Source organism: Cervus elaphus, chromosome 31 (assembly GCF_910594005.1).
Source record: "Cervus elaphus chromosome 31, mCerEla1.1, whole genome shotgun sequence".
In the NCBI taxonomy this organism is placed as follows: domain Eukaryota; kingdom Metazoa; phylum Chordata; class Mammalia; order Artiodactyla; family Cervidae; genus Cervus; species Cervus elaphus.
Window position 1 is genome coordinate 37,769,754 of NC_057845.1, and position 21,974 is coordinate 37,791,727.

General features: G+C 35.6%; 1 protein-coding gene across 1 annotated transcript in view; it reads right to left on the bottom strand.

Annotated features, from left to right (window-relative positions):
• Positions 1–231: 231 nt before the first annotated feature.
• The window catches only part of PROS1 (protein S), a 68,760-nt gene continuing 47,017 nt past the window's right edge, over positions 232–21,974 (bottom strand). The window contains exons 9-15 of the mRNA XM_043892911.1: positions 19,851–19,966; positions 16,883–17,072; positions 11,034–11,201; positions 9,189–9,357; positions 6,979–7,127; positions 4,990–5,215; positions 232–714 (exon numbers count right to left, since the gene is read on the bottom strand). Coding sequence (XP_043748846.1) covers positions 554–714; positions 4,990–5,215; positions 6,979–7,127; positions 9,189–9,357; positions 11,034–11,201; positions 16,883–17,072; positions 19,851–19,966 — 1,179 coding nt within the window. The 3' untranslated portion in view covers positions 232–553. The remainder of the gene's footprint in view (positions 715–4,989; positions 5,216–6,978; positions 7,128–9,188; positions 9,358–11,033; positions 11,202–16,882; positions 17,073–19,850; positions 19,967–21,974) is intronic.

Sequence of the window (21,974 nt, forward strand, 5' to 3'; positions counted from 1 at the left end):
CTGATCCAAGAATAACCTTCCTTTGCTTCTGAAGAACCAAACTCGGTCTCCTATTCGTTCGAGTTACACCAGGCAGAACGTCCCTTATTGGAAGACTGACTTGGGAGGACAGGTAACAATGGAATTTAGTCACACATTCTTTTGTTTGGATTCTAAAAAAAGGTTTAACTTCCTTGACCCCTCCCCCCGCCCCTCCCCCCCCCACAAACAAAATAGATATTTAAACCCTAGTTCGTGATGATAAAATTAAACTTTACTTTTACAAACATAAAAAAAGAAGAAATGTCATTTATAACAAAAAATTCAAATTAAACATTTTTATAGGTTTCATTAGTTTCTAGACAGCAATAGAGGTAAGAATATTTTTTAATGTGATTCATATCACAAGAGAATCTTGTTTTCTTGAAAAAGGACCTTTTAAAAATTCCAGGAAGGTTAAGGTACCACAAAATAATCAAGATATGCACATTTGTAGGTAAAACACTTCAGCTATTACTGAAACATAAGTATAATTACACAGGGTAAAAGATATTATCAGCAGAGAAAAAATGCCTTAAGTATGCTTTGTCTTCTGCCAAACTGATGGACACGAGTGAGCTCTAATATCATTATGTTTAGAAATGGCTTCATCCAGATCCAACTGTACACCATTAATGTTCACTTCCATACAGCCTTGATAAAAGGCATTCACTGGTGTGGCGCTGAATGGAACATCTGTTAAAACAGAATATTAAAATATTAGCCCAAGACTTTTAGCATCTTACTTGCTTATAGTTAGAGGAATTATTCAGATTGCTCATTTTCAGTTAAATTCTAATCCTAAAAGAAAAGAAAGAATAGAAAATAGCATTCTTACTTGTGGTGTTCTACTTTACTTTCTCCTTAAATCTGAGCAATAGGTTAAGCATTATTAAGACATTTTTTTCAACTCAAAATTATAGCTACTTGGAAGTCTTTTTTAAATGTCACAATAAATAAGTCTCTTTTATTATTGCTGGAATATAAGTAGATTTCTGCATTTTCCAAAGAAATAAGTGTCTTGCAGAGCATACAGTAGCAAGTCATAATAGGGAATTCACTGTTATGTAATGTTTGGTGTTCTGAAAAATAACAGTTTCAATAATACTTCAGTGAATAGGGCCTCAAGGCTTTCCTATGCTTTTACTCTCCTTATCAAACTCAATATTTAGGCAACATCCTTGGATTCCTGAGAACTATGGTTCATCTTCAGAACAGCCATCTCTCTATTTGCTTCCTCTGTTCTTGGCATCTCATCTCCATAAATTTTAATTCCCAATGGATATTTTTCATCTCTTAATCTTCCTTCTCAGTACCATATATATATATATATATATGGTATATATATATACTTCAAATTTCCCACTTCTAACTTGTCAATGTAGTGAATAAATCCATACTTTTCTATGGGCTCAGCATTTGTTAAGAAACGGTTTCAAGTCTGGCTGACTATCATAGACTATATCATTGTTATAAATATCCCTGGAATCATCTATTTCCGCTGAATTTAATTCATAATATGTGACTTAACATGCCTATTTTGCATATCAATTAAGAAATTACCCATTCCCTAGTTCACACTCTTCAGTTCAGTTCAGTCGCTCAATTGTGTCTGACTCTTTGAGACCCCGTGAACCGAGGCACGCCAGGCCTCCCTGTCCATCACCAACTCCCGGAGTTCACCCAAACCCATGTCCATAGAGTCGGTGATGCCATCCAACCATCTCATCCTCTGTCGTCCCCTTCTCCTCCTGCCCTCAATCCCTCCCAGCATCAGGGTCTTTTCAGATGAGTCAGCTCTTCACATCAGGTGGCCAAAGTATTGGAGTTTCAGCTCCAACATCAGTCCTTCTAAAGAACACCCAGGACTGATCTCCTTTAGGATGGACTGGCTGGATCTCCTTGCAGTTCAAGGGACTCTCAAGAGTCTTCTCCAACACCACAGTTCAAAAGCATCAGTTCTTCTGCGCTCAGCTTTCTTTATAGTCCAATTTTCACATCCATACACGACCACTGGAAAAACCATAGCCTTGACCAGACGGACCTTTGTTGGCAAAGTAATGTCTCTGCTTTTTAATATGCTATCTAGGTTGGTCATAACTTTCCATCCAAGGAGGAAGCGTCTTTTAATTTCATGGCTGCAGTCACCATCCGCAGTGATTTTGGAGCCCACAAAAATAAAGTCTGACACTGCTTCCACTGTTTCCCCATCTATTTGCCATGCAGTGATGGGACCAGATGCCATGATCTTAATTTTCTGAATGTTGAGCTTTAAGCCAACTTTTTCACTCTCCTCTTTCACTTTCATCAAGAGGCTCTTTAGTTCCTCTTCACTTTCTGCCATAAGGGTGGTGTCATCTGCATATCTGAGGTTATTGATAATTCTCCTGGCAATCTTGATTCCAGCTTGTGCTTCTTCCAGCCCAGCGTTTCTCATGATGTACTCTGCATATAAGTTAAATAAGCAGAGTGACAATATACAGCCTTGACGTACTCCTTTTCCTATTTGGAACCAGTCTGTTCCATATCCAGTTCTAACTGTTGCTTCCTGACCTGCATACAGATTTCTCAAGAGGCAGGTCAGGTGGTCTGGTGTTCCCATCTCTTTCAGAATTTTCCACAGTTTATTGTGATCCACACAGTCAAAGGCTTTGGCAAAGTCAATAGAAATAGATGTTTTTCTGGATCTCTCTTGCTTTTTCGTTCATATTCTTAAGTCTTAATTTCCACTTTTCCTCAGTATTTCCTCACGCTTTCTAAACACATCTTGCCTAAAATTAGTCCTCAGTGCTATTGACAAAGTCCTGGAACCACAGAAATTCTGACATTTTTACTTCTTCTGAACTCTTTCACTGTTTGTTTGATTTCCTAAAATTGCATTCAACTAATTTGTGAATAAGGTAGTAGGTGGATTTCAATGTACTTAGAATTCATTCATCTGAACCATAATTATACTTCCTAATAATTCACCACATTAATGTAACTATGCATGTATACCTATCAATGGATCTATCTAGCTAATGGATCTATTTATAACTTTTATAACCTATTTACTAAATCATTTTAATATATATATCTTGGCCGTGCTACTTGGCTTGGCAATTTCAGTTCCCCAGCCAGGGATTAACCTGGGCCACAGCAATGAAAGGGCTTTCCTGGTGGATCAGTGGTAAAGAATGTGCCTTTCAATGCAGGAGATGTGGGTTCGATCCCTGGGTCAGGAAGATTCCCCTGGGGAAGGAAATGGTAAGACACTCCAGCATTCTTGTCTGGAGGATTCCATGGACAGAGGAGCCTGGCAGGCTACAGTCCATGGGGCTGCAAAGAGTCAGACAAGACTGAAGCCACTAGCATGCACACATGTGCAACGGTGAAAGCACCAAATCCCAACCACTGGACCACCAGGGGGCGCTGCTACAGTCTATTTACTTATATTCCCCCAAAGCCTAGAGAAAATGTCCACATACGGGAAATGAACACACTGAGCAGTTCAAGTATTTTAAAGATTAGCTGAAGTTCAGACACCAAACTATTCAAAAGTGTTTCTAAAAAACTTTCTGCCTCAATTTTTTGGTCATTTAAAGTACAGTGTTGATGCCAATGTCATATTTTCCCATATTAACCACTTTTCCTCCAGTTTTCCCCGTCTTGGTAAATGGAATCTTCACCTACGCAACTGCTCATGCCAAATACCTAAGAGAGTCTTTCAATCATTAATTTCTATTAGCTTTGCTTCCCACATATATCTCCAGTCTAGTCACTGTATCCTATCTCCACTAACATCACCCCAGTCCAACAGTTTCCGCTGCTTTCTCATGTGCAAAATGGAGATAACAAAAGTATCTTCCTCATAGGACTACTTTAAATATTAAATGATACACTTGAAACACTTGAACAATGCCCAGACTGTTTGTTATGCACCATTTGAGGCAGTATAGTTGTCACCATTGTTATTGTAACTGCTTCTTCATCTGAGCCGCTTCATTAGCCCCCAACTCATCTCACCCACTTTTATCTCCCACCTGTCCATCTGCATCCATCATGCAGGGGAATTTTCTTAAACTGCATCATTGATATACCACTTCCTTGTCTAAAACTTTTTAATGATTCTTCCGGCTCCAATAAGACGCAGGACTCTGGACCAGGTCTATAATAATCCCACCCACCACCCATTTCACAGCCTCCTCTTGCATGACCATCCCCCTTGCTCAATGTGCTCTCATGCTACTGATCTTCTATACATTCCTCAAGCATGTCAACCCCTTTCCATTCTGCCATGGACAATTTGCATACTAGCTCCAATCTCCACCCTGATTACCTGTAAACTTCATTTAATCCTTCAAATATCAGAGTTGTATCTTATTCTCTTCCTCAGAGAGCTTGTTCCTGGCCCCCCCAGCCAGATCAAGGCCTCACTTTTCAGGCTCTAAAAGCAACCCCTACATTTCCTTCATAGAAGTTATGAAAATTTTAATTTTTAAAATATTTTCTTAATCAGTTGTTTAATATTTGCCTGTGTCATTAGATGGTAAGGGTCTTAACAGCAGAGATTGTATCCATTTGTTTATTGCTGTGTCCCTACTGCCTGAGACATAGGATCTTAATAAATATTGGGTGAGTGATGGTTGAATTGAAGAATAAATATTAAACTCGGAAGACAATTGTGAGTATAAAATGAAATAGCAAATCATTTGTGGCTAGGATAGTCAAATGCATCAAAACTTGGTTAGTTTCAGTTTACCATTAAAAAAATTAAATAAAAATGACCAATAAAATGTTCATGCAAGCCCCCAGAAAAAGAATAATGGTTACTGGAATTTTCTCTTCCCTTCTGATGCCCCTTTACTACAATTACATATGCTCTCTATATATACAGATGCTGTTTTACTAAAATTGCATATTTAAAATAGTGTCAATTTCATTAAAAAAAAAAAAACACTTTTTAAAACGGAAAACAAAGTAAGAAGATACCTGGAAGGCCACCCAGGTAAGTGGCCACTGTTCCTTTCATTGCTTCATCCAAGATGGCAAATTGTCTTTGAAAGTCTTCAGAGTGGAAGCTATCCTTTGTAAGCTGAGTCAATAGTTCCAAATTGTTTCTGTTGACTCTGATTTCCAGAAAGGTTTGCTGATCAGAACATAGACTTATGGCCTGTATCCGAGCTATTACCATACTTTCAACAGATACCAGGATATCCTGAAGAACAAAGACTCATTATAAACAAATACTAACAGTAATGCCAATTAAAAGAGACTTTGGTTTTTAAAATTCAAGAAACTGAATTTCAATGAGGTGGGGAAAATATGATCAAGTCTTCAAGTTTAAATGAAAAAACGTCTATTATCATAATCATTATTTTTGAATATATATTAATTTTACAAACTCCAGGTTTAGCTAAGATGTGAATGTACAGCAGGTTCTGAAAACTCAAGAAACCAATGGGAACTTAAGTAGTATCTTAAGCAACAAATTTCTTTTTATGAGCCTTCCCAATTTTAAAACTTACATATGGAAAAGGAAGGAGCTGAATCATTCTTTGTTGGGGAAAAGACCTAGAAAACTTAAAGTGCTTTAGTAAGCACATCCAGCAAGACTGAAAGGTTTATTTGTGCCACACAAGAAATCCTATAGACTTGGGACAAACTGAGTGACGTCTCTGAGAAAGAAAAACCAGGACTGTTACAGAGTATTTATCAGAAGGTTCTCAAATATATATACATACATATATGTGTGTGTGTGTGTGTGTGTGTGTATTTATTTTTGAATGTTTTAAACTGCTGATACACTAAATTAACTCAACTTGCCAAGAGTCATCTATGCAGATAGCTTACCAGCATATAGAGGAAATATAAAAAGGGAGAGAAAATAAAATCAAAACTAAGGAGATGGGTGTTATGCTGCTTTCCAGATAGCAGAAAGATATTCTGAAGTATTTACAGAAACACATGAAACATAGACAAGGTAAAATAAATATCAAGGACATGGCACGTGTTAACCTCCTCTACTATTCTGAATGTAGTGTTGAAGGCAGGATTTCCGTTTTGCTTTTAAAAAAACCAAAAAACTGAAACCCAAATGTAGCAAGCTCCTGTAGTCTACTGGAGACAAAACTTAACAGGATTTTTTTCAGGTTGCTTATAGTTAACCATCAGAAACTCCCCACAACCATCCCTTAAGTTGTAAACAGCATCTCTTTTTATCACTATGGGCATTATTCAATTATACGTCTGTTTCTAAAAGTCACAGAGAACATCCAAGTCAACCATGGCACAAATGAAAGCTACTTGCGGTAACTTGTTGGAATCCACTGTGGATGACACAAGGATAAAATTATTAATCTCTAATAGAAGGCTGAATAATACAGACCTTCTGATAACTCTCATGTTTTCTTTTATCTGAGAGTGTTTTCTGTTCTTCCTTCTAATTTCAAGGCAGAGTTGCCAGTAGGAAGCCAAGTACACTGGTTTTAGTTTTCCCTAGTCTTTTCTAATTTACTTACAGGAGAAAAGATTAAGAGTATCAGAAAGCACAAAAAAAGTATAATTAGACACTGAATATTTCAGAGTGGATTGCAATCAGACTCACTTTTATTCTGTTAGTACAGATAAATTCCCATGATACTTCAAAGATTCTGAATAAGGGCGGATCTCCATGTACTCAGAGAAGGCTCCAAGCAGCCTTTGTGGGAGTCTGCCTAATCTAAACTATAGATACAATACACAGGTTTTTCCATTCTCCCCTATCCCCTTACCGCTCAGTTCAAACCTTGGAAATAAGCCAGCAAAAAAGTAACAATAATGAATATTTATTCAATCTTTAATGACATGCCAACTAATTTATGTAAGTTATCTCATTTCATTTTCAAAACACCACTTTGAGGTAAACACTGTTATTCTATCCATTTTACTGATTTTTAAAAAATACAAAATAAGGATCATAAAGGTTCAGAGTCAAGTTACCTGAAGCTTTTCAGTGGCGGAATCCACCAAGGACAAGGCAAAGGGCACTGTGTCACCGGAAACCAAGGCCAACATAACGCCGGTGCCCGCTGATGGGCGAATATTCAAGGACACATTGATTTGCCAAGCCTCGGGATTGGATTCATTCTCTGTTTAAACAATGAAACAGAAGCAGGATCAATGTACTCCTAAGTGCACCAGAAGAATTAGCTATAATCTTATTAATATTCAAAGCCATCTTTGAGTGATATTATAGAATTTAGTTCTTTCTCAATGATCTATATAACCTAGGCAAAACAGAGCAAGAGATAACAGTTTTTAATGCCGGCAAGAAACACACAGATGTTCTCATCCTTTAGTTCTTCTGACAACAGAATTCTGGGTTGTGGTGTTTAGAATTATTATGAATTTTCCATTCGCTCTTTAACAGCTCTCCCTTCTGTCTCACATGTTCTCCAATGCTCAAAATCTCAGAGTGGTTGTATTTTAAAATACAAGAAAGTACGACAAATTTATTGTAATATTTCTGAGGGAAAATCTGAGTACAGCTGCCAACCCCAGCCCAGTACTTCTCTTCCTTATAGGAGTCAGGTTAGAGCAGTGGGAAAGAAAAATCTGATCTCTATACATAGGGGTGTGGGATGGTTTGATAATAGAGAAATATTCTGAAGCCAACAGTTAACTTTGAAATTCTAATAAGAACTCTTCTGTAATTATCTTATAATACTTAACATTCTTTTTCTTAATTATTAGGTCGAAAATCTATACAACTAGAGTGCAAGCTCTGCAAGTCTCTTTTTACTGCTTTCCTCAGTAATCACTTAACAAATGTTTGCTGAATTAATATGATTTCAAAACAGTTTGATTTCTAATAATTTGAAATAAGTTGTAAACTAATAATCTGAAAATATTAGCTTAAGATCTGAATGAAGTCTTCCCCGTTTAATACAAACAAATGTATAACAATAGCCCAAATACCACTTTGAGGCTTTAAAAGGGTGAATGTGAATGGAGAAAATAATTCTCCTTTGACAAGATATTCTTCCATTTAGCCACATCTAATACTATTACATTTTTCACTATAATCCTTTAAATTCCACCCAAGAGGAAAAAAAACCTGTATAATCATTTTGAAGTAAGTAAATTTACTGTAGGACATTAACAAGCTCAAAATGAACATGCAGATGTGGAGAAATTATAATGTAACATTAATTATAAAGTAGGCCACGTTTATGCTATCTGTGAAACAACTAGTTAGTTACTTATGAAAGTAAATTCAGGTACAATAAAACTATTTTCATTTTCTTTTCAGAGCTTTTCTTCCATTGGAACAAATTATCATGGGCCTAGTTTTTTTCTATATTCAATCATCAACTCAGTTAATGTATTTTTTAAAAAAAACCTTTATATTCAGAACAGAGCTAAAGTTAATGACATTGTATTCATTTACATTTAAAAAACAGAAAGCAATAGTAAGATGCTTCCTTAAAACTATAGTAATACTTTTAAGGCTGCAAATAAAGTTAAAATCTGACTTTTTCTTAAATCAGAGTATTCAAATTTACCCTAAATTCATACTAAATACTGTTAGTAGCTCAAATAATGAACTCATAAAACAGAAAATGACATAGAAGCCAACAAAATAATTAAGATACACAAATACCTAATAAAAATATGGTGAGATATTCAATTTCAATAGAAACTGGGATAATCAAAACTACAAGATTTACTTTTTCAACTCTCTAATTAGAAACAAATCTTGAGCATAAACTTTCTTCTGTTGGTAAAAGTTTAAATTGATAAAGAGAGGTCCTCTGGCAAACCAGCCATTACCCTAAGAACACGGTATATTAAAGGAATTTGAAGGGTAGTCATGAAAACAAGAAAACGTAAGCAGTTTAACTCTTGACTAGATTGATTCAAGCCCTCTCATTAAGAGTCTAGCAAATGGACAGATATGCTTATCTTCAAATGTTAATATGATTTATCTCAGTCTCTACTGTTTTATCTGACACCCATCTTTAAGCCAAAAATTATTAAATACAGAAGAAAAACAACCCATAGTCAAGAGAAAAAGCAATCATTATGGCTAGTTTTAGATATGACACAGATTTAGTTTCAATTCAAAACAGCAAGGAATTTTTGCTATTTGTTAATGAATAAATGTAAACATTAGTGAGAAGAGAAAGATACAATATGAGATCACTTACTATAATCTATGCTAAATTGAGCAACTCCAGTACCAGGATAGTAGGAACCCCTCTCCACAGTGACAAGACAATGCTTATTTTGTTTTTCTTGAATGATTTCCTTTACTCCTGAAGTTCCTTGATTCATCAAATTCCAGCCTCGAATACATCCATCTAGACGAGGGTTAATCTAACAATATAAAGTATAGACCAATGAATGCATTTTAAACTTAAAAAAGGGGGGCTTTGTTGATTATATTACTATGTCTATTGATATTACTATACTTATTGATTATATTACTGGATACAGATTTTCATTTAAGGGCAAAATTCTTCTTTGATGACGTTTTAAAATATTTAGAATTTTATCTAAATTTTTTCCAAGGTCTCCTACAGATGACAGTCTTTTTCAGTAAAAGTGCGTTTATAACATCAGAGACCTTCACTGGGATCCTAATGATTTTTAACATCTATCCTAATGATTTTTAACACCCCAAGCCCCACCTGCCTCTCCTGTATCATCCGGCACTAACTTTTCTGCTCTCTAGTTCCACGAATGCTTTTAGCTGTGGCCCTGAGTTCTCAGCTGCTTTTGCTTTTTGTTAACTATATTTACAACATAGGTTTGTCTTGCCATAAAACACTAAGCCTTTTCAGGAACAAAAGTGTTTTGCATTCTTTAGTCTCACCAAAGCATCCAGCCACACTCAGACATGTAGCCATTTCATAAATAGTTGATTTTTTTTTAATAATTTATTTTACTTTTAAAATGTCTTGATTTATCAATTTCAAAGGACAGGTATATTCACTCTGACATAAGTTAACTAACTCAGATTTTATATCATATCACAAATCTTTTAAAAGCTAAGGCGACTGAAATATATATAAAATAGTAAATATTTAAATTAAACCAGTAAGTGTAAAATTGGCAGATTCATGACTTCAAATGAAAAATTTTAAACTCTTCAAGGTCAGTGATCAGTCTCCTTCATGAAACCTTTTCCACAGAAGTTAGACAAACACATATAGAAAAATCATCTATTATATCTAGCTTCAATTTATGACAGGCTGCAGTTTTATTCCCATCAAAGATTTTCTTTTTAAAATTCAACCTTATGTATAGAGCAGACTTTTGGACTCTATGGGAGAAGGCGAGGGTGGGATGATCTGAGAGAATAGCATTGAAACCTGTATATTATCAAGTGTGAAACAGATCGCCAGTCCAGGTTGGATGCATGAGACAAGTGCTCGGGGCTGGTGCACTGGGAAGACCCAGAGGGATGGGATGGGGAGGGAGTTGGGAGGGGGGTTCAGGATGGGGAACACATGTAAATCCATGGCTGATTCATGTCAATGTATGGCAAAAACCACTACAATATTGTAAAGTAATTAGCCTCCAACTAATAAAAATAAATGAAAAAAAATAATAAATAAAATTCAACCTTACATGCTATACTTGTCTCCCAAATTTTAGTCCTAAAACAGACCTAAGAAAGTCTTACTTTGACTTGCTTCTAGAAAATAATGTACTTTTGGACTCAAATATATACATTTATAAGTCTAATGGCTGAGTATGAACTATTATGATGTTAATGTTTAACTGATGCTTGAAGAATTTTTAAAAATCTACTTCTCCATGAGTAATGCTGAGAATTTAAACAGGCTCAAAAACACTACATTCATTTTCTTATTTCCTTACTATAATTTCAAAGGTTGATAATGCTATTTTCCCACGTTCAGTTCAAGTTTTCACAGTCGGTGTGTTCAACAAAATAACTTCATTTGACTCTCAGAAAAACACATTTTCAAATCTATTACAGATGAAAGATTTCATCCATGATGAATGATAAAAGCTTGGATCATTACCGGTCTAATGAGTGCATTCTCCAATTTCCGAGGTATTCCTGCAAAGTATACTTTGGTTTCTAGAAACCCATTGGTGGGCTTAAAAAGGCTTTCGGGCTTATTTATATTCATTACAGCTTCTTTAGCTATTTTTACACTAATACTCTGTTCTAATTCTTCCACAGAGACCTACAATTAAAGAGACAAAAATTATAAACCAACCAAACATTACTGCATTTCATAAGATTGAAAAATCCTGTTATTATTCAAGTACATAATTTTCCAAAGTAATCATTTTAATGCACTTGTTAATTTGTTCCAATACATTTCACATGTCAAATTAGTATAAAGGTGATAAAAATGTGTTTTACTGTGATAATTCTTGATCAAAACTAAATCAACACCATATTTTTAAAGTTAAAAATCAGTATTTTTCTATCACATTTAAACATTCATTTATAATATATATCTTTCAATCCCAGTGTGCAGAGAAGGCAATGGCACACCACTCCAGTCCTCTTGCCTGGAAAATCCCATGGACAGAGGAGCCTGGTAGGCTGCGGTCCACGGGGTCGCTAAGAGTCGGACAGGACTGAGCAACTTCACTTTCACTTTCATGCATTGGAGAAAGAAATGGCAGCTCACTCAGTGTTCTTGCCTGGAGAATCCCAGGGATGGGGGAGCCCGATGGGCTGCCGTCTATGGGGTTGCACAGAGTCGGACACTTTCGACTGAAGTGACTTAGCAGCAGCAGCAGCCATAAAATTAACAGTTTAAAAAAAAGAATCACTCTACAGAATCTTAGGAAACTTTTAAGTGCCCTTATTTTGCATTTGTCTGATAGTATAAATATGAAATCAATAATGTGAATACATTTTAACATAAATTAAGAGAAGCTAGTACATTCAGTATTGTTTATTAAACACATATTATATTTTGTTTCAAAATTCAAAAGTAGTTGAAGTCATAAGAAAGCATAATACATTAAATTAAATTGGGTTTTTCCAATTCTGAAAGTAGTTTGGGTTTCTAAAAAAATTGGAAGTAGTGGTAAACAATAAAATTTTTTTTCTTATAAAGGCAATCTGAAGAACCATCGCTGCAATTTCCTCATATAAAACTGTAGGACTCAACATGCAAACTCTGCATTTACTTACCAATCGGGGTAGCCAGACAATAGGCATATCAAAGCACTACTACAGGAAGAGAAAAATTATGCTCTAAAGTAAAATAACACCCCAGCATAAGCCTTCATTTGTAGCTTTCATGTTATTCTATGTATATGAGCAAGCTTTGACAAATATTATACTTGAACTTAAGTATTTACATATTGAAAAATATTTTTTATAAATTATATTATTTTTAATATAATATTTAAAACAGTATATTGGATGTGATAAGAGTTTAAAACCACAGATTGACAGTAACTTATCTTGGGGTCTTTATAGCCCTCTTTATGCTGAATTTCCAAAAGCTTTTAGTCTATCTTAAATTAAAGGCTGGATCTTAAAAATATACTCCGAATCTGATCACTTCTCAGCACTCCTACTACCAACACTGAAGTCAAAGTTGTCATCTTCTTTTCACTGTGTTATCGCAATAGTCTCCTAATCCCATATCCTGTTTTATCCTTGTGAAAGTGAAAGTGTTAGTCATCCAGTCGTGTCCGACTCTGCAACCTCACAGACTGTAGACTGCCAGGCTCCTCTGTCCATGGAATTCTCCAGGCAAGAACACTTGACTGGGTAGCCGTTCCCTTCTCCAGGGGGTCTTCCTGACCCAGGTATTGAAGCCGGGTCTCCCACACTGCAGGCAGATTCTTTACCATCTGAGCCACCAGGGAAGCCCATAGTTGTGGCCCACGGGCAATAGTTGTTCCGAGGCACGTGGGACCTTCCCAGGCCAGAGACTGAACCTCAGATATCAATAACCTCAAATACGCAGCTGACACCACCCTTATGGCATAAAACAAAGAAGAACTAAAGAGCCTCTTAATGAAAATTAAAGCAGAGAGTGAAAAAGTCAGCTTAAAACTCAACATTCAGAAAACTAAGATCATGGCATCTGGTCCCATCACTTCACGGCAAATAGATGGGGAAACAATGGAAACAGTGACAGACTTCATTTTCTGGGATCCAGAATCACTGCAGATGGTGACTGCAGCCATGAAATTGAAAGACATTTGCTCTTTGGAAGAAAAGCTATGACCAACCTAGACAGCATATTAAAAAGCAGAGACCTTACTTGGCCAACAAAGGTCCATCTAGTCAAGGCTATGGTTTTTCCAGTAGTCATGTATGGATATGAGAGTTGGACTATAAAGAAAGCTGAATGCCGAAGAATTGATGCTTTTGAACTGTAGTGTTGGAGAAGACTCTTGAGAGTCCCTTGGATTGCAAGGAGATCCAACCAGTCCATCCTAAAGGAGATCAGTCCTGGGTGTTCATTGGAGGGACTGATGCTGAAGCTGAAGCTCCAATACTTTGGTCACCTGATACAAAGAACTGACTCCTTGGAAAAGACCCTGATGCTGGGAAAGACTGAAGGCAGGAGGAGAAGGGGACGACAGAGGATGAGATGGTTAGATGGCATCACTGGCTCGATGGACATGAGTTTGAGCAAGCTCCAGGAGTTGGTGATGGACAGGGAAGCATGGTGTGCTGCAGTCCACGGGGTCGCAAAGAGGCGGACACGACTGAGTGACAGAACTGAACTGAGGGATTGAACCCGTGTCGTCTGCATTGGCAGGCAGATTATTTACCACTGAGCCACTGTCTTTACTCTCTACAGTTTCAACAATCATTAGGTCCTAACCAGGATCATCTTTTAACATGCAAATTAGATCATATCACTTCTCAAAACCATCTAGGGTCTTTCTACTTAACACAAAATTCAAGGTCTTATTCCAGACCACATTTCTGACCTCACTTTTTACTACTCTTTCCCTCTCTCACTCCACTGCATCTACACTCACTTTCATGTTGCTGCTCAAATAAAAACAAACACATCCTCTAGCCTAAGATTGTATTTGTTGTTCATGTGACACAGAATTATCTTCTTTCCAAAATATCTGTTGTCATGTGCCCTCAAGTCTCGGATTTAAAGGAATCCCATCAGAGATGGCTTTTCTGACTCCATATGCACACTCACCATCATCATTCTCTACTGCCTGGCTTTGCTTTTCTTTTTCCTCATAGCATTAATCACTATCTGACATAGCTATTTGTTGACACATTTGTAGTTTTCATCTCACCACCAAAATGCAAGCTCCATAAAAGCAAGGACTTTTTTGTTTTATTCACTATTGCATCCCCACCACCTAGAAGAAGGAATAGCACAGAAAGTGCTCATGAAATATTTTGTTGGATAAATGAAATTATACAAATTATACATTTTCCACCAATATTAGGACTGTATCCAGCTATGAAATATAATAATCACTTACAAGTTATCAATATTTATTCCTACAGGTTATAGCCATTCTAATGACAGTCATTACACATTTGATTTTATTTACCTGAATTATAAAACAATTCTAAGTTATACATTTTAATTTCTTTATTTTTAACATATTTTATTTAAAATTTTAAAATAATTTAAAATTAGTGAAACAACTGCTATAAAGTGAATAGTCCAGTTAATAGGTTAGTTTAACTTAATCACTTTGTCATTAATTAAAATTAAAATACTTATTTAAAATATTTTCTTATTTTAAATAATTTCTGGGCTGCATAAATTTGTTTGAAACAGTATAATTCATTAATAAATCATCAGGATTATAAGTTAGTAGGACTACCATGCTACCATAGTGAAAGTGAAGTCATTCAGTCGTGTCTGACTCTTTGCGACCCTGTGGACTGTAGCCTACGAGGCCCCTCCGTCCATGGGATTCTCCAGGCAAGAATACTGGAGTGGGTTGCCATTTCCTTCTCCAGGGGATCTTCCCGACCCAGGGATCGAACCCGGGTCTCCGGCATTGGAGGCAGATGCTTTAACCTCTGAGCCACCAAGGAAGCCCTTGCTACCATTCTATCTTAAATATAAAAGGTATGGAGTGAAAAAAGAAATCCTATTTATCAGGGGAGTGTAAAGTGCAAAAATTGTTAAGACACTGAATTCCAATTTAAAGAAAAACCAATAGCACCAAATTTATTACCAAAGTTTCTCTCCGACTTGCTAATTGTTCTTAAATTTTACTTTTTCTATAAGCTTGTATTCAGTTTATAGAGGGAGATTTTAATTTAAATGCTGAAGCTAAAACATGGGCATATCATTAAATAATAGTTTCTTTTTAACAAGAATCATAAATATAGGAGATGAATGAAACTGAACAGCTGCCTTCCATTCAACCCGAATTTTGACTTTAACAGAATATAACTCATGAACAATTCTTCAATAAATACTACTTGCAACTCATGATCACTTCACAGATAAATATTTATCTTCTTCTTTATATACATTATATCCTACCTAGAAATGTATTTAAATTCACCTTCAAACAGCTGATACTTTCAATTTGTATAAATTCATTGAAAAAAGAATTCTGTTTACTCTCTTTTACTGAAAAAGTGATTTTAGTGGTTTTAGCTAGGTGATTTAGGGACAGCTGGCATTAAAGTGTATTCTTCAGTACACTGGAAGAATAGCTGTATGCATCAAATATTATAGATACAGATGTAGTAGGAAAGATGTGGTAAAAAAAAAAAAAAAAAGCTATACTAATAAGCAACAGAAGTGAAAGAATTTTAACACCTTCTCTGACAGTTGCATTTGATCCTCTGAAGCCACTATTCTTTCAAAGTCAGGAGCCCAAAAGCCATGGCTACCAATCAACAGATAGCCCCCTTTTTGGTGAACCACATCTGCACCCAACTATTCTTTATTACACTTTCCTGTAACATATTTCACATTACACTGTATTGGTTCACAGTGCCACATCCACTATTAAACTGTTAAGAGTCTAACCTCAAAGAACATGGACAATCTCTTACTATGGTTTCAGCCCCTTGGACTCAGGAATATAGCACTTTAAACTTGCTTACTAAATCCGTATTGAATATATGATTGCAAGAGTGGATAAGTATAATGAAATAATTTAGTGATGGCTTTACATGGTTGCTTAACATGGACCTTTCTTGACGGTTCCCATAGACTTAGAAAGTGTCTCTTTGGGTCACCACATTCTAAGGTGAAGCTGGTCTTCTCAGCTCTTCTCTGCTGAAAGTAGCATTGATTTAAAGTGACATTCTCCCCTCTGTAGACTAACAGTAATCCCTTCTCCAAGATAAGTTCCATTTGAATACAGTAGATTAAAGTTCTATTCTTGATTATTCAAATAAAGACTCCCTTTTAGGGATTACCTAAAAATGCTAGTTTCTAAGCATTCTGATTGGCTCCAGCTAGTGTATCCTATTTGTACAAATCCACTAATCTACATGATAAATTTAAAATTAAATTAAAATTTTAATTTTGTTACTACATGTATTTCTCTTTTACATTAAAAATATTGATGGCTATCCAGTGTAGCTGTCCTAGATCAGTGTTATCTTTGCATAACCCTTGACCTTATAGGTGCGATATCACAGTTCACCAGTTACAGCCACTAAAAAAGGTAAAGTTAAAAACAAAATAGTTATTTTTAACAAAGCAAATAACTGAAAACAACTTCAGTTATGGGAAATCCACACATGTTGAGAGAGAATAATTTCTCAGACCATTTCAGGTATTTACAGTGCGTAGAATACACTTCACACAACATCACATAAACCCAAACTTATTTTGGTTTGGTATCACTATTAAAGTAATGATTAATGATTTTATACAAACTGCATCAGAGTGGAATGATTCTTTATAAATTCTGCAAAACATACCATATTCCATAAACCATCATTAATAACTTTGCCGCCAGTTGTCATTTTGACTGTATTTTCATTCTTAAACTGAATTTCAATCTTTCCCTCACGAAGGGCAATCAGGAACCAAGCTGAGTGATCAGAAGATTCTGCATACAGGATAACACCTTCTGAATCATATGTCCGGAAATCAAATTCAGCTGAAAATCTGAACAATGGACAAAGAGAGAGCCTGAATAGTGAGAAATATTGAAGATCATGTTTTTCTTTTATTCTCGAACTGGCAAATAGCAGTATGTTGAAAGAGACAACTCTTTCACTAGAAAAAATAAAAGAGAAGGGCCGGATTAAACCCTTCTTGTATTATCTCTGGCTCCATGTGTACTTAAAATCAAGCTGTTTTACTTTCTTGCTTATTCGTGGAAACTTTTTTCTAAATGAGCATATGCCTTGATAAATTTTTCATCTTTTGGCATTTGTTTTGAAAGCTCTTTTAAATGCTGGAATACACATGTATAAATATTGGGCATATTGTCTCAAGCCTTTTATACACTATATAATGTAACATGAAGAGTCTTCTTTTTTTTTTCCTGTGTCCACATATGATTAATAAAAGATGTTTAATCCATGATTAGTTCATCCATCAAAGAGAAATTTTCCCTATGATTTCATATATGTCAGGAAGGAATCACTCAGAGAGATATACAAGATAGTATCTGAATGATTTCTAACATAATTAAGTCTTCATGTGTGGTAAAGGAAGGCAAAATCAAAAACTTTTAAAAGTATCTGTTAGTTTAATTTTAAAGCTCTCCAAAACTCTAATTGCACAAATCACTATCCTGGAGTACATAGAAGGAGAGTTTAAAAGATACAGCCGTGTGTTTGGGGCAATCTGAACTCTGACAATGCCTACTGCTATTAAGAGATTGAACATATATGTAGCTACTACAGGGAAGGATAAAAATCTTAAGAATGTTGGACTGAAAAATAATATATATAAATTCATGGCCTTACAATACTGTAATGAAAATCAGCATTAAAGTTTCCAAGGGACCCGTAAAGCAAAATGATTGAAAAAAGGTAAACAGGAAAAATAGTTGTATAATTACTGGCCATCTGAGTTAAATTAAAATAAAGGTAATTTAAATTAAAAAATGAAGATTTCAGATAATTATGAAATATGGCAAGAAAGAATCCCAGACTCTTTCCTTTTCTATGTACAATAGTAATAGTAATAGAGGCATAATTTGTAATGGGCACAAACCTACCTCGAACAGAACAAAGAACAAGTGATAGAATAAACTTTCTAGCCTTGAGAATTCCAAGACAATATTATAAAGAGGTAAATGTGGAGTAAAGTTTGTTGGATAGATGACAATATACTAGGAATTTAAGGAACTCGGATTATATTTAAAAAGAACCATTTTGCTCTGAGTAGGGACTTCTCTTTATATTCATCACATTTTGCTGATGTGAAGCATTATTATCTTGCCAAAACCTGAATCTGTGTATGGTCAGGATCTTCTAGAAGTTGATCCTATTATGGAGATAATTTCCTTCCCTTTGTAAAAACATGCTAAATCAGTAATTCAAATAGTTGTGTTCTGCATATTTTCTGTCTGGAATACATCAGCATACTGATTCACTAAGTTGGGGAACAATTCATTCTCTTTTAGAAGTATTGTAGAGTGAAAAAAAGTGAACTTGTTAACTTTGGGGCAGCATAAGGATTTGATGGTGGGAAATAGAGTTGAAGAAATTTGCAAAAAAATAAAAAGGAAACAAAAAACATTAGCTGTTTTTTGAGTTTGTTACACAGGTGGCAGCTTATAAAAGTTCATCAATCTGTATATGTAAGATATATGTATATTACATGTATACTTCTGTGTGTGTGTATGTGTGTGTGTGTATATACAAATATATATAATACCTCAATAAAAAGTTTAAACTAAATAATAAATACTGAAAGAAAACAATTGTTTGACCAATTTTATCCGATGTTAGAGCCCAAGCTTTTGTGAACGGTGAGAAATGAATATCTCTGAAAGTGTCTGAGATAATTAATTCTTCTCTCTCATAATTATTCTCATAGCAAGGAAAGGCTGTCTCCAATCCATACCACTAGAAGATATTCTTTGCTCTGAGATGTTAAAGGGGAAAACATTTTTGGGGAAATCAGAGTGCTAAAAGGTCACAATTATATCAGTGAATAAAGTTCAGTGTTCCTTAATGATAAAATTTCTACAAATTGAATTGAATTATTTAATGAGTATTCACTCATATATCTAATGGATTAAATTCTAAATATACATGCTTATCTAATTAAAATATTTTAAAATTTGGATTCTATAATCAGTCTCAAATGTTTCCTTTCCATTATTCCAACAAAATACCAATTTTTTTTTTCCTAGTTCCAACAATGATGGCTCTGAGAAAATTTGATAAAGTAGCATCATGATTCAAAAACAGAAGCAATTACTGTCTCTCCAAAGTCAACCTAACTACAGGAAGAGGAGATAAAGTACTCAGTCAACTAAAATCATGTGACACATTTCTTTAAAATACTACTTCAGTAATCTTACAGTTTCCTTAATAATTATGAATATAACTATATTCTAAAAGCAGTATCTTGAATTATTCCCATTACTTAGAAGGTATAAAAAAGAATGAAAATTTCACAAATACATTAAATCCTCTTTTCCAGCTTCTTAAAATATGTTATTCATTAGAAAAGGAAGAACTCTGACTTAAGGTAAAATGATCACTAGGGAAGATCAGCCTAGAACAACCCCAAATGATTCAAGCATGAAAATTATGTGTGAAGGAAAAAATGAACTTTAGGGTACCCAATATCATCTGATTGATAATACACCTAAATTATCTGATTGTTAGTAAAATTTCATGGATTTTAAACCGTAGTGACTCCTTTTCTTCTGTTCTGACATGCTGATTTCTAGAATTATCACTGACATTGGTACCTCACCTGGTGGTTTCTGGCAAACGAAATTTTAAATACAAAACAACCCCTACAAACTGCTCTGCCAAGTAAAGCAATTCATAATTTTTGTCAAGGTCCAGAGGAAGGCACACCGGAACAGCCTGGAGAAAAGGCAACAAAATAAGAAAAGGCATTGGTTACTGTTTGGTGTACGTGTCAGGATATCATCCTTTCTCTGGCTCCTAGTGTTCTTGTCAAACATATCCTCTCTGATACAGTACAATCAATGCAGAACACCCATGGTAATAACAAAGCAATATCTTTTACTTCCCTGTACAGTCCATCAGTGTAATCTCCAAGAATGCATGCTAAGTAACTTCAGTCGTGTCTGACTCTTCCTGACCCCATGGACTGTAGCCCGCCAGGCTCCTCTGTCCGTGGGATTCTCCAGGCAAGAGTACTGGAGTGGGTTGCCATGCCCTCCTCCAGGGGACCTTCCTGACCCAGGGATCAAACCTGCATCTCCTGCGGGCTCCTGCATGGCAGGTGAATTCCTTACCACTGAGCCAGTTTTATTTATTTTTCCCTCCGTACCTAGTTTATTTGTTTTTCTTTGGAGTATATAATTGCTTTACAATGCTGTGTTAGTTTCTGCTATAAAATAGAGTGAATAAGCTATGATGTTGTTAGTCGCTCAGTCACGTTTGACTCTTTGTGACCCCATGGACTGTAGCTCACCAGGCTCCTCTGTCCATGGGATTCTCCAGGCAAGAATACTGGAGTGGGCTGCCATTCCCTTCTCCAGGGGATCTTCCCCACCCAGGGAGTGAACTCAAGTCTCCTGTATTGCAGGCAGATTCTTTATAGCAGAATAAGCTATATGTATACATAAATCCCCTCCCTTATGAGCCTCCCTCCCACTCACCCTCCATTTGTTTTAAAGTCTTATTAAGCCAAAATTTTTCGGAGCAAAAATGTGCTCTCTAGATATCAAAGGAAATGCTGAAAAACCTAAACAGGATAAATATAAAGTAAGATATCAAAAAAAAAAAAAAAAAAAAGTAAGATATCATAATCTCCAAGGAATTTACCAAAAAAAAAAAAAAAAAAGATTTAGAGTCAGGTGATTTATTATCAGGGCTTCCCAGGTGGCTCTAGTGGTGAAGAACCCACCTGTCGGTGCAGGAGACATAAAGGACAAATGTTCGATGCCTGGGTCAGGAAGATCCCCTGGAGGAGGACTTGGCAGCCCACTCCAGCATTCTTGCCTGGAGAATCCCATGGACAGAGGTGCCTGGCAGGCTACAGTCCATAGGATCACAAAGAGCCAGGCATTACTGAAGTGACTCAGCACACATGTACGAACTATTATCAAGGTCTTTTTTTCTTTTAAGAGTAAAAACAAACATTTAAATGGAAAGTTTTTTAAAGAAGTTCTTGGGCATACATCTAGGGATATTCTAGGGAGAACTGTGCAAATAGCACTGTATTAAATCTAGGTCCTGAAATAATATTGCTCATTTCCTCTTAGAACTTCAGTAAATCTATTCCAAGGAAGATGGCAACGTGTAACTACAAAAAATACTGAAATAATAGGATATCAAATTACAAAATAAACATGCACACATTTCAATGAAGTACTACCAGTTACTACATATACCAACTAGCTTTCCTTACCTTCCTTTACCAAATAGGTAGCATAATATGAAATGTTGACATTTATTTTAACATATACAGCTTCTCTTGATAGCAGATAGAGAGTATGTGTAAATCAATGACTATTAAATAATCAGTTAGGGGTATGTATTTTTTTTTTTTTAATGTCTGCCTCATAAGCATGACATTTCACTTTCACTTTTAAAAATTAAAAGAGATTCATGAATTGGGCTAAAGATCACTAACGTGATCCTTGCTTAGGGAAAAAAAGAAAAAAAAGAGCTTCAGATTTCTTCAGTGGAAGAAATATTAGAACCTACCCCCAACATTCAATTTCTGAATCAATTATGAATTGAATTTGAGTATCCTAGAAGCAAGTTGTGGAGAAGGAAATGGCAACCCACTCCAGTGTTCTTGCCTGGAGAATCCCAGGGGCAGCGGAGCCTGGTGGGCTGCCGTCTATGGGGTCGCAGAGAGTCAAACACGACTGAAATGACTTAGCAGCAGCAGCAG